This window comes from Ictidomys tridecemlineatus, chromosome 6 (assembly GCF_052094955.1).
Source record: "Ictidomys tridecemlineatus isolate mIctTri1 chromosome 6, mIctTri1.hap1, whole genome shotgun sequence".
NCBI lineage: Eukaryota > Metazoa > Chordata > Mammalia > Rodentia > Sciuridae > Ictidomys > Ictidomys tridecemlineatus.
The window spans coordinates 22,453,503-22,466,452 of record NC_135482.1 but is presented as its reverse complement, the minus strand read 5'-3'; the positions used below and the strand labels follow the sequence as shown (position 1 = coordinate 22,466,452).

Sequence of the window (12,950 nt, the reverse complement as noted above, 5' to 3'; positions counted from 1 at the left end):
ACAAAAATTTGGTAGTATGGTCATTTTGATAATACTAATTCTGCCTATCCAAGAGCAAGGTAGATCCTTCCATCTTCTAAGGTCTTGTTTGACTTCTTTCTTTAGGGTTCTGTAGTTTTCATTGTATAGATTGTTCACCTCTTTTGTTAAGTTGATTCCCAAGTATCTTATTTTTTTGAGGATATTGTGAATGGGATAGTTTTCCTCATTTCCTTCTCAGAGGCTTTGTCACTGATAAACAGAAATGCCTTTGATTTATGAGTGTTGATTTTATATCCTGCTACTTTGCTGAATTCATGCACTAGTTCTAGAACTTTTCTGGTGGAGTTTTTTTGGGTCTTCTAGGTGTAGAATCATATCGTCAGCAAATAGAGCTAATTTAATTTCTTCTTTTCCTATACATATTCCTTTTAATTTCTTTCGTCTGTCTAATTGCTCTGGCCAGTGTTTCAAGAACTATGTTGAATAGAAGTGGTGAAAGAGGGCATCCCTGTCTTGTTCCAGATTTTAGAGGGAATGCCTTCAGTTTTTCTCCGTTAAGAATGATGTTGGCCTGAGGCTTAGCATAGATAGCCTTTACAATGTTGAGACATTTTCCTGTTATCCCTAGTTTTTCTAGTGTTTTGAACATAAAGAGGTGCTGTATTTTGTCAAATGCTTTTTCTGCATCTATCGAGATGATCAATTGATTCTTATATTTAATTCTGTTGATGTGATGAATTACATTTATTGATTTTCATATGTTGAACCAACTTTGCATCCCTGGGATGAATCCACTTGATCATGGTACATAATCTTTTTGATATGTTTTTGTATTTGATTTGCCAGAATTTTATTGAGAATTTTTGCATCTATGTTCATTAGACATATTGGTCTGAAGTTTTCTTTCTTTGAAATGTCTTTGTCTGGTTTTGGAATCAGGGTGATATTGGCCTTATAGTATGAGTTTGGAAGTGCTCACTCTTTTTCTGTTTCCTGAAATAAATCGAAGAGTATTGGTATTAGTCCTTCTTAAAGGTCTTGTAGAACTTGGCTGTGTATTCATCCTGACTCAACCTGGGCAGATTATATGACTGAAGAAATTTGTTGATGCCTTCAATGTCTTCTATTTTATTGGAGTATAAGTTTTCAAAATACTTTCTAATTATCCTCTGTATTTCTGTAGTGTCTGTTGTGATATTGTCTTTTTCATCTCATATGCTAGTAATTTGAGGACTCTCTCTCATTCTCTTCATTAGCATGGTTAAGGGTCTGTCAATTTTATTTATTTTTTCAAAGAACCAACTTTTAGTTTTGTCAATTTTTTTTCAATTATTTCTTTTGTTTTGATTTCATTGATTTCTGCTCTAATTTTAATTATTTCTTACCTTCTACTGCTTTTGCTGCTGATTTCTTTTACTAGGGCTTTGAGATGTAATGTAAGGTAATTTATTAGTTGACTTTTTTTTTCTTTTAAGGAATGAACTCCATGCAATGAATTTTCCTTAGTACTGCTTTCATAGTTTCCCAAAGATTTCGATATGTTGTGTTTGTGTTCTCATTTACCTCTAAGAATTTTCTACTCTCCTCCTTGATGTCTTCTGTAACCCATTGTTCATTCAGTAGCATATTGTTCAGTCTCCATTTGATGCAGAAATTTTTATTTTTTATTTTGTTGTTGATTTCCTATTTCATCCCATTATGATCTGATAAAATACATGATAGTATCTCTACTTTTTTGTATTTGCTAAGAGTTGCTTTGTGGCATAGTATATTGTCTATTTTAGAGATCCATGTGCTGCTGAGAAGAAAGTGTATCTGCTTGATGCTGGTTGAAATATTCTATATATGTCACTTAAGTCTAAGTTATTAATTGTGCTATTGAGCTCTATAGTTTCTTTATTCAACTTTTTTTTTGTTTGGAAGATCTATCCAGTGGTGGGAGAAGTGTGTTAAAGTCACCTATAATTATTGTGTTGTGGTCAATTTGACTCTTGAACTTGAGAGGAGTTTGTTTGATGAACTTAGCTGCACAATTGTTTGGGGCATATGTATTTATGATTGTTATGTCTTGTTGGTATATGGTTCTCTTGAGCAGTATGTAATGTCCAGCCTTATCCCTTTTAATTAACTTTGGCTTGAAGTCTACTTTATTTGATATGAGTATGGAAACCCCTGCTTGTTTCCATAGTCCATGTATGATTTTTCCCAACCTTTCACCTTCAGTCTGTGTATATCTTTTCCTAACAGATGAGTCTCCTATAGGCAACATATTGTTGAATCTTTTTTTTTTTTTCAATTCAATCTGCTAGCCTATGACTTTTGATTGGTGAATTTAAGCCATTAACATTTAGGGTTTCTATTGAAAATAGTTTGTATTTCCAGACATATTTATTTATTTTTGTTATTTAACTTGATTTGGTTTTCTTCCTTGATTAGTTTTTTCCTTTAGTGTACTATTTCCTTTGCTGACTTTCATTATTTTTCGTTTCCTCTTCATGACCTATTTTGCAAGGATGTTTTGTAGTGCTGGTTTTCTAGTTATAAATTCTTTTAAGTTTTGTTTATCATGGAAGATTTTTATTTCATCTTCAAATTTGAAGCTTAATTTTGCTGGATACAAGATTCTTGGTTGGCACCCATTATCTTTCAGAGCTTGAAATATGTTGTTCCAGGATCTTCTAGCTTTCAGGGTCTGTGTTGAAAAATCTGCGATTATCCTAATTGATTTACCCCTATATGTAATCTGATTCCTTTCTCTTGTGGCTTTTAAAATTCTCTCCTTTTTCTGCATGTTGGGCATTTTCATTATAATGTATCTTGGTGTGGATCTGTTGTGATTTTGCACATTTGGAATCCTATAGGCTTCTTGGATTTGGATTTCTGTCTCATTATTCATGTCTGGAAAGTTTTCTGATATTGTTTCATTGAAAAGATTGCTCACTCCTTGGTTTGGACCTCTATGCCTCCTTCTCTCCTAATAACTCTTAAATTTGGTCTTGTTATGCTATCCCATATTTCTTGGATGTTCTGCTCATGGTTTATCATTTTCACTGTGCTATCTACATTCTTTTCAAGATGTTATACTTTATCTTCATTGTCTGATGTCCTATCTTCTAAGTGGTCTACTCTGTTGGTGATGCTCTTATTTGATTTTTAAATTTGGTTTACTATTTCTTTCATTTTAAGGGTTTCTCTGTGTGTTTTTGTTTGTTTTTTTGTATAACCTCTATCTTCCTGTTGAGGTGATCTTTTGCTTCTTGGATTTGTTTATGTAGCTCATTTTCAAAGTGATCTTTCACTGCCTGTATTTATTTTCTAATGTCTTCTTTGAGATCCCAAAGCATTTTAATCATGTATATCCTGAAATCTTTCCCTGTCATTCTTTCTGCAATAGCTGTCAATTCTTCTAATGATGTGTTGTCTTGAATTGTTTGTGGTACTTTCTTCCCTTATCTCTTCATGTTTCTCACATTTCTTTCTTTTCAGCTCTGTGGGACTGGAGTATTATTATTTTTACCGTATAGATTTGTATTGCTCTTGTATGGTTCCAAGATCCCTCCTTTGTGGGGAAGGACAATGTTATCAGAGCCTAATATCAACAGTATATCACCTATGAACAAATTATTGATATTAAGACATTTATAGTTAATCTCAATGTCCAGAAATGTTGGATTCCATTATTATTTAAAATATAATCAGTAGTTTTATAAAAGGTGTACAGTTTCTGGTGGTGGACAGTGAACTGGGGGTCGGGCATAGGATGCTATGGTAAGAGGGAAAGATGTGAGGGTATGGGGTTAATATAACTTAGGAAATTTGAAGGAGAACTCTAATGAAGAGTGTTAGTAGCAGGGGAATAGAGAGGAAGTAATTTAGGGTAGACAAGTACATGGGAGGACAGTAGAGTACCAAAAAAAAACAAACACACATATGTATTTAGAAAATTACAGGATGTTAAAATAGTAAAATTTGAAGAGTGAAAGAGGAAGAAAGAGAAGAAGAGAAAAAGAGAAGGAAAGAAAGAAAGAGAAAAAAGAGAAGAAAGAAAAAAGAGAATAAAAACATTTTTAAAAAGGGGAGGCCTTATGCAATTCTCTATATCATATTATTCAGGTGACTTAGTTCTCAAAGTTCTATTTCATGTGAAGTTCTTGGTTTCACATATATTGAAGTTTTGAGAGCCAGAGGATAGAAGGGTAGAAGAGAAAGAGGAAGGATAATATTGGGGCGGGAGGGAACAACAAAAAAACCTCTTAGAATTCCGTTTCCTTCCTTCTTCTCTTCTCTTCCAGTAGGTGGTGTTGTTTTAAGCTGGAGTTTCTGACCTACGTATTGTGTAGGTAACCAGGTGGTGTAGGTAACCAGGGTGAGAAGACTTGAGCCCGCTCTCCTGCCTGGAGCTTCCCCGATCAATCCTGGCCTCTCTAATTTGCTTCAGGTTTTTAGACCCCTCCCCTGTTTTGCTCATCAAGTCCCAACTTCGGGACCTCTCGCCCTTCACCAGCTGAGAGCGGTTTTGTGCTGAGTGGTCACTGTGCCCAGTAATCTCAGCTGTGTGTGTGTGTGTGGGGGGGGAGGTGGAAACCAGGTACCTGTTCAAATGGTCTGTGCCGATAACCACGCCCAACAAAACATGGTGAGAAAGGTTTTCCAAGATGGAGTCAGTCTGCTTGCAGCACAGGGGTGTCTGGTGAGGTGGGGGGAGCTGGGATGGCCTTGTGCTGTGGCTAGATTGCAGCCATGTGACCTGCATGGGAGTGGAGCACAGCTGATTAGGTGATTCTGCTCCACTGCTTCAGAGTGTGTGTGCGCTAGAACTGCAGGCTTTGGGTCTGGAGTCCGGAGTCTTACTGAAATAAGAAGCTCTGATGTCTGTGCAGGTGGTGGCAGCTCTGGTGGTTTCTGTGAAAATCCGATGTAAAGGGGTCCTGTCGCTCGCTCTGAGATGTTGTATTCCATCTAGGTGAGACTTTGTTGAGATGCCACCTGACTGTTTTCTTGGTTAATTCCACAGAGCAGCTAGAAACAAGACCTCCTCTATTCCGCCATCTTGGATCTCTCCTTAACTCTTAAATGGAATTCAACCCCATTCATTTTTCTACACACACACACACACACACACACACACACACACGTACACACACACGTACACACATACTGTTGTACTCATACATAAACACACATAACATATTTACCTAGGACCTTTGTTTCTTTTGTGCACTTTACTGAATTTTGGGAAAACAGGAAAATTGAAGTACAAATAATTTAAGATAGAATATTTGGCATTCTTAAGCTTAAAATACTTCTTGGCCATCATTTTATGCTTTTGCCTCTCTTCCTGTGGCATAATCAAGTGTATGCTGGAAAATGATTCATGTGAGCTCTTTTTTAAAGCTGATTTGTATTTTTCAGTTTTCTTCCATTTTGTGAATGCACCCACCATGGCTGTCTTCTAATTACCCACAAGGCGTCACTGAAGACACATAATCAGCTTTGCAATTAGGAGTGAGTGGCCTCCAGCACTATATTCCAGCACACCTCTTCTTCCTTTTTTGGAAGTACCCTTCATTTTTTACTTGCATCCCTCCTGTTTTTTAATGAGGAAAGCTTAGCTTTCCCTCTGGACTACTATCTCATTCAGACCCTTTGGGCCTCTGAGAAAAGTCCATTGTCCTCTAATTATAAATAAAGCAATTCCTAAGAGGACTTTTGGTGCTACTATATATTTTAACCTCAAGAATAAATAATTCATTGTTGATCGTGAAAATTTCTGGATCACCTTCTCTGAGTTATTGATTCTTATGAACTCTCTTGCTTTTGAATTTCAAAAACACATTTCTTAAAACTGCATATAACTTTCCCAGTCTCTCAACAGTAGTCTCTTTAAGATTGCAAAGTTGTTAAGGCTAGGGCTATATCTTATTTATTTTTTAATTTCCTACACTAACTTGAGAAATAAATTCACTTTCTTGATATTCAGTCATTAATTATTGGATTGAATTTTAAATTTGCAGACATCTATAAAATATCTGCTGTGTACATTCTATTTAGTGTTAGTGGAGCTAACCTAGAAAATACTTAATAAATGTTCATTGATTTAATTCTAAAACAACCTTTACTGAGTACTTCCTATTTAAAAACACCATGTTAGTAACTTGAGTCCAAGAAACGTCACTCATGGTCCTTCCTTGCTTTGAGAACCGGGAAGAGAGATGGGACATATACACAAGTCACATATATGTACTTGTCACTTTATCATTTGCAAATTAACTTATTGAGCTTTGTCTCCAAGAGTTTAAAGAGGGAAAAATGGCTTTTAGCCTTGAGATTTCAATAAGAAGATAAGAATTTAGACTTGGAAAGCCTACAACTGAGTGGGAGAGAGGAGGAAGGGAATGTTCTTGGCAGAAAACAGTGTGAAAGACACAGAGGTGAAAAAGTATGGACTTGCTTAGGGGGCAGCAATGGTTCAGTCACGCTGAAGTGGAGGTTCTGATCAAGGAGGTTGCAGAAGGTAATATGAGAAACACCAGAGCGCCACGGTATGGAGAAAACCAGGGACCCGGCTTGAATTCCAGACTGTGAAGACATAATGGGGAGGCTGGGGATGTGGCTCAAGCGGTAGCGCGCTCGCCTGGCATGCGTGTGGCCCGGGTTGGATCCTCAGCACCACATACCAACAAAGATGTTGTGTCCGCCGAGAACTAAAAAATAAATATTAAAAATTCTCTCTCTCTCCTCTCTCATTCTCTCTTAAAAAAAAAAAAGGCATAATGGGGAGGTTGTGCAGTGAGAGAAATGGGGGAAATGTGGAGTCAGAATTGGATAACAGGTATATTCTGTTCTGTTGTTAAGAGGAAGGCAGCATGGCGGGGTTGCAGTGGCCATTAATAGCATCAGGAGGAGACCCAGGGGGGCCCTGAAAGTCAGAATTCAGAACAAACTTTTTGGTTAGATGACTTTTGTTTATTGTCTTATTCTTTTTTTTTTTTCTGTTGCTTCAACAGTAGATCTGAGATTGGGTAATTTATGAAGAAAATACATCTATTTCTCAGAGTTCTGAAGGCTGGGAAGTCCAGGATCCAGGGGCTGCGTCTGTTGAGGGCCTTCTTGCTGCATTTTAACATGGCAGAATGTATCATGTGGTGAGAGATTAGCAGGCATAGATTCAGATCTCCCTTCCTCTTCTTATAAGAAACTAATAAAATTACGAGGACCCCATCCTCATGATATCATCTAATCTTAATCACCTCCTAATGGCCTCACCCCCAAATATCATCAATATGTGAATTCAGAGACTAAGTTTTACCACAGGAACAATTGGAGATCACATTCAAACCACAGCAGTTTGTTAGCATGTGGCAGCTGTTTTCATTCAGGAGTAGTCAGTGAAGGGGGCTGCGGTTGTGGGGTGGGGTTGTGGGGTTGTGGGCTGGGGTTGTGGCTCAGTGCTTGCCTAGCACATGCAAGGCCCTGGGTTCAATATCAACACCACATAAAAGTAAATAAAGGTATTGTGTTCAACTACAACTAAAAACCAAATTTTTAAAAACAAAATAAAAAATAAAAATCAGTGAAGAACTGTGGACTGTCTTCTGCAGGTTTGGGTTGGATGGGGGATTCTAGAATTTTGATCAGGAGAATGACATCATTCTTGTATCTGGTGACAGTGTTGGGAGGAGGATGAGACAGAAGAAGATCTTACTGGCTTATTAGGATTGAAAAACTGAATTAGGGGTTTGACAGCTGCAATAACAGATGCAATATAAAAGAGCAACTACTGATAGATCTCACAGAGGAAGAAATAACAGCCTTCTGAGCAAAGTTTGTTGGACCTTTCTGAAGCAAACTGCGGTCAGTGAGTGGTAAGAAAGAGAAGTCAATCAGGAAACAGCAAACAATGATGCTTTCTGACAATGTACCCAGTAATCCATCATTCTGTTCAGTTTCTGTGTGTACTAGTCTCTTTCAGGGGAAGCTGTAAAACTTCTTGACGATCAACTGGTCTGGCTTCACTCTGGATCTGTCGACCTCATCAAAGATTTATTCTTCTGCACATATTAAACATTCCTAGGAAGGGTACTGATAGTTCTGTATTTGTGTGAGTGAAGGGTTGATTTATATAGCCAGTTCTTTTTGTCTATTCTGGCTTGTTTGTGTTCATGGCATTGGTCACTTCTGGAAATATTATGTCTATTCTTAACAGCATTCCTTTTCTAAACAGTCAGATTGGTACGATAAACTGCAACCAGAGATAGCCTTGACAGATGTCCATGCACAGACTCTTAGAGTCAAGACCAGAGGAGACTAACACACACACACAGATCCTGGGAAGGGTTTTCTTATAGGAATAATGAGAAAAAATGGCCATCTAGAAACCTGAAAGGGTTTCCATGTCTCTCTGAATGTCTACTTTGGTGCTAGGTGGCACTGGGGAGGCTAGAGATTAAGGTGTCTTAGGAAAGATGACACAGTTTGCACTCAATAAACAAGCAACTTCCTCTTTCCCATCAATGTTCTCCTGGCCTTTCAGGCTTTATTTGTATAACCAATTTTCCCCTAACTTACCTATTTCCTTAAGGTTTATGTACTCTTGAGATTCCTAAACTAGTAGTGAAAGGAAAAACAGAGAGTAAGATAGATTGAAATGCTAAGGATAAATTTATTTTTTCGCTTTATATATAAAATATATAATAGAAATATATATATGCATATACATAACATAAATTGCGTGTGTGTGTGTGTGTATATGCATGTGTGTGTGTGTGTGTGTGTTTATCTTTATCCAACTTTGCATTTTATTCCCTGTGAGCACATTGTATCCTTTCATTCTCTATTCTCTCCAAAGTCTCTGGATATTTTCAAAATACCAGTCAGATTAAGGCTGTGTTCCAAAGCCTCTAATAATTTCTTACCCCATAGGAAAGAGAGTTCCTCCTGGGACCTACAGATTCTATATGACTGTCATATCTACTGTCATACCCACCTTCCCACCCTCTTCCCCTCAACTGCTGAGTTCCAGCCACACAGGCTGTTCTTGGAACACTCTAGGATACAAAACTGCTCCCATCACATGACCTTTATTCTCAGGATCCTCTTGGCAAATTCTCATAAGACTCTGTGGCTTATGTCATTACCATCTCTTCTCTTGAATGTCTCCCCCTCACAGTTGTTCTTCCTGATCCCAGTCTCAAAAGTAGCGCTTTGTCAGACTCCATGCTTCCTCATATTGTGTCTTCATGTATCACCTACATTTACCTAAATGTGCATCCAAAGGTGTGGAACCTCCAAGAGTGCTTACTGTTTAAGAAGTGCCCTATAAACATGTTGAATGAACACATGAATTTGAATTTGATCTTTTCTTTATATCATTTCCCAGTAGTCCTGCTGGTTTATATTCAAAATAAGCCATGTAAAATGCATAGTGATCAATTAATGTTAAGCTATTAATTATGGATAAGAAAATTAGTAGTTGTCTCTATACTGATATGTTGTGGAGTTAGTCTCCTGGTTTTTTTTACTTTCCCTAGAGAACATCAGGAGAGTTTTAGCTTTGTTTTTCTTTTAAGCCACCATTTACCATGGGAACAGAATTACTTTTAAGACTTTTCCATGGCTATATTATTTCTGTGTGTTTGCCTCTGATGAAGTAAGCAACCTCTTATAACTGCCCACTGTTTCCAACACCTTCCTGTTCCTGTTCGTTAGCTTCTGGGTTCATCACACATGTAAAATGGCATGTGTACAGACATGTGAAGATCCATCCACTCCCTAGCTAGTAAACATTAATTCATAATACTTTACTGTCACTAAGCAGAAATTTTGGATCTCAGAGTTGGTTATTTTGTAAGTGAAACAAACTATTTAACTTAAAATCTTTTTTTTCTTTACAGATAGAAGTCCTAACAGATTTGCACTTCTTTTCTGAGGCCTTTTATGAGTTAACCCTGATATTTTATGGGAAAAATATGCCTTGCCCAGTGCCTTCTGGTTTTAAAGCTACTGGAAAAATTAAGGTAACTTACTAATTTGAACTGTTTTTTGTCTTCGAAGGTTATAATTCTAAAATCTAGGAAATATTCCAACAACAGTGTATTTACATGTCTCCAGTACTCCACACTGCTTTGTTAAATCTGGTTACAGCTAATATCAGATTTTATGAGTTTTCATCTATCTGGAATAGCACAGTGTCATGAGGGATATAGCAAGGTTCTGTAGTAAATTTTTGCAATGGAACTCTGGCACAGGGACAGTGAATATTGCTTTTTATTATAGTTATTATAAGCCATTTCTTTAGACACATCAGCCAACACATTTTAGGTCTTTTAGTCTAATCCTATAATTTCTGGTTAATGTTCTTACTCAAAATAATCTCTCCTTATAACTTGTTTGGACCTTTTTGATTGATAAACATCACATCAAAGAATTGAGAATATTTTGTTCAGATTTCTTCTGAGTTCTGTGGGGAATGAACATTCTTCTCCATTTTGCCTAGAATGTTTGGTTTTAGGAGACAGTTTTACCTGGATCACTTGATTTGTATTTATAAACTAGATAACTGGAGAATTCTTGAAAACAAGTACTAGAGTTCATGATGAAAGCAGAAATTAAATCAGATTGAGTTATTATTTTCCTCTGCTTTGGTCTTCATGGTGATCTGGGAATCAGATGCTGTAGGCAGATGCTTGGATCCATGTGAGCCAAGAATAAAGGAAATGGGTGAGAGGCAGGGTAGAAAGTCCCTTTGCCTGAGGGAAACCATATGTGTGAGGAGTGAGACTGACAGACATAATACATTCTGGTGTGATTTGAATTTAGAGGACCTAAAAGAACCTGGGGGAATTATCTGTAAGACTTGGAAATCAGTTGCATAAGCTGACATTATATTTTACATATTGTGTCTACTACATCAGCATATTCCCCTAAAATGTACTTCTTTTTATTCCATATGACTGCTACAACATTGTAATTTATTATTATAGGGAGGGTGTGTAATTTAGTGTTAGAGCACTTGCCTAGCATGCATGAAGCTATGGGTTCAATCCCCAGCACTGCAAAAAATAAGTAAATAAATAAACATCTATATATCTATATCTATACATATAAAGAATATCTATGTGTTATATGGCATACATGGTATGTATGTGTGTGGATATGTATGTGTTTGTCTACCTGTTTGTTTATCTACTACCTTCCTATCCATCAGGAGAGGAGTTAGTTGGTTATTTCCTTCATTTTTTGTTGTATAAATGAATTCATCTTCTTGCCTGGATTAAGTTAGTAGTATTTTCTTGCTTGAATCTTAATCAACAGTCTTTCCCTATTACAAATGGTTTGTATTTTGCTATTAAAATTATATTTTAACTCACGTGTAATGTTTCTCAAGTGCTTACTGAATATAGGTATTTTTCTAGACTGGGGATGGAGCAGTAAAGAACAAATGGATCTCATAGTCCAGGGGGGAGACAAATAATAAACATATTTAGCACATAAGTATAGGTCAGGTGGAGGTATGAGGGTCAATCCAGCTGAACTGAGGGGAACTAGTAACCAGGGCAGCTCAGGTTGCTGTTTTATTCAGGCCGGTCTCTAATAACCAGGTTTTGAGGAAAATGAACATGGAAAGATCTGTGGGAACAGCCTCCCAAGTGGGAGGAACTATAAAGGCAAAGGCTCTGAGAAGGATGCTTGCAAGATGTGGTTGAGGGAAAACAACAAGGCCAAATGAGAATTCAGGAAAGAGAAGAGGAGGGTAGAACCCAGGAGCCAGGTTATGTAAAACCTCTTGAGGCTCAGTCAGGACTGGAATTTACTTTCTACCCCTTGGGAAACCAAGACTGACAAGGGTTTTGAGCAGAGACATGAAATGATAGGAATTAAATATAAATGAACTACTTTGTTTGCTTTTTGTGAAATAAACTGTGAGCAAGCAAGGTATAAATAGGGAAACCAATGAGAAGGCTGATGCAAGCAATTTGGTTGAGATATGATAATATTTGGAGTAATAGTGGTGGAGGGAGTGAGCAGTGGTTCTGTTCTGGGTGTATTGTGAAGATAGAGCTGACAGCATTTGCTAATAAAGGTTTAGGTTTGGGATGTAAGAGACTTAAGTCAAAGTTACTGCAGAATGTTCAACTTGAACAACTGGTAGGAAGAAGTTTTCATATACCAAGAAGGGGAATGCTGCTCCTAGCAGGAATTGAACATGATAAATATGAGATCCATAGTAGACAACCAGGTTGTGATGTAGCATATATAGAGGCAGAGACTGTAATCCAGGGGAGAGGTTGGGGTTGCAGGTATGTTAATGGAAGCATTAACATAGAGATTTAAAACCATAGAACTAGGTGCAATCAGCTAGGATCCCAGGCAGACAGAGAAATCTAGAAAAGAGAAAACTGAACTTTACGTCATCCACATTTAGAAGATGAGAAGGAAAGAAACCAATTGGGTAGAATAATGAGAAATGAGAATTTTCAATGGCCACAGTTTTCACCCAAATAAACAATCAAAAAGTCTGGAACTAATTTTTACATGTAAATTCCAGCCTTCATTTTTATCCACAAGCTTCATAAGATAACTGTGTGGGCGAATTATCTCCCAATAGATTCTGACTTCAAATTTTGTATTCTCAAAGTTAATTTGCAGCTTTCCAGCTTCAATTGGGAATTTAAAAAGTGTAATTAAAAGAGGAAATGCTTTCAGGGTTTATAATTAAAATAGGTGCCAATGTTATTAGGCTGCAGGCCAGTTATTTAAAGAAGGGATTAATGAATTAAGTTTCACTTGTAAAGGAAGTAACTGAAAAAAAAAATTTATGGATTACTATTGAACTTTTCATAGTCCTTTAAAAATTCTATATTTTAACATTATATTTATATTGAGATTCTGCTCTTATCACCAAATCTAAGGTCCCACTATGAACTCTTTTCAATTTACACCACCAGAGATACCACCATCACCACATT

The 12,950-nt window shown here is 37.0% G+C and overlaps 1 protein-coding gene across 1 annotated transcript in view; it reads left to right on the top strand.

Annotated features, from left to right (window-relative positions):
• Positions 1-12,950, top strand: part of Cfap54 (cilia and flagella associated protein 54) — a 283,309-nt gene that overhangs the window by 144,855 nt on the left and 125,504 nt on the right. The window contains exon 47 of the mRNA XM_078052960.1: positions 9,876-9,998. Within this exon, the coding sequence (XP_077909086.1) occupies positions 9,876-9,998 (123 nt within the window). The remainder of the gene's footprint in view (positions 1-9,875; positions 9,999-12,950) is intronic.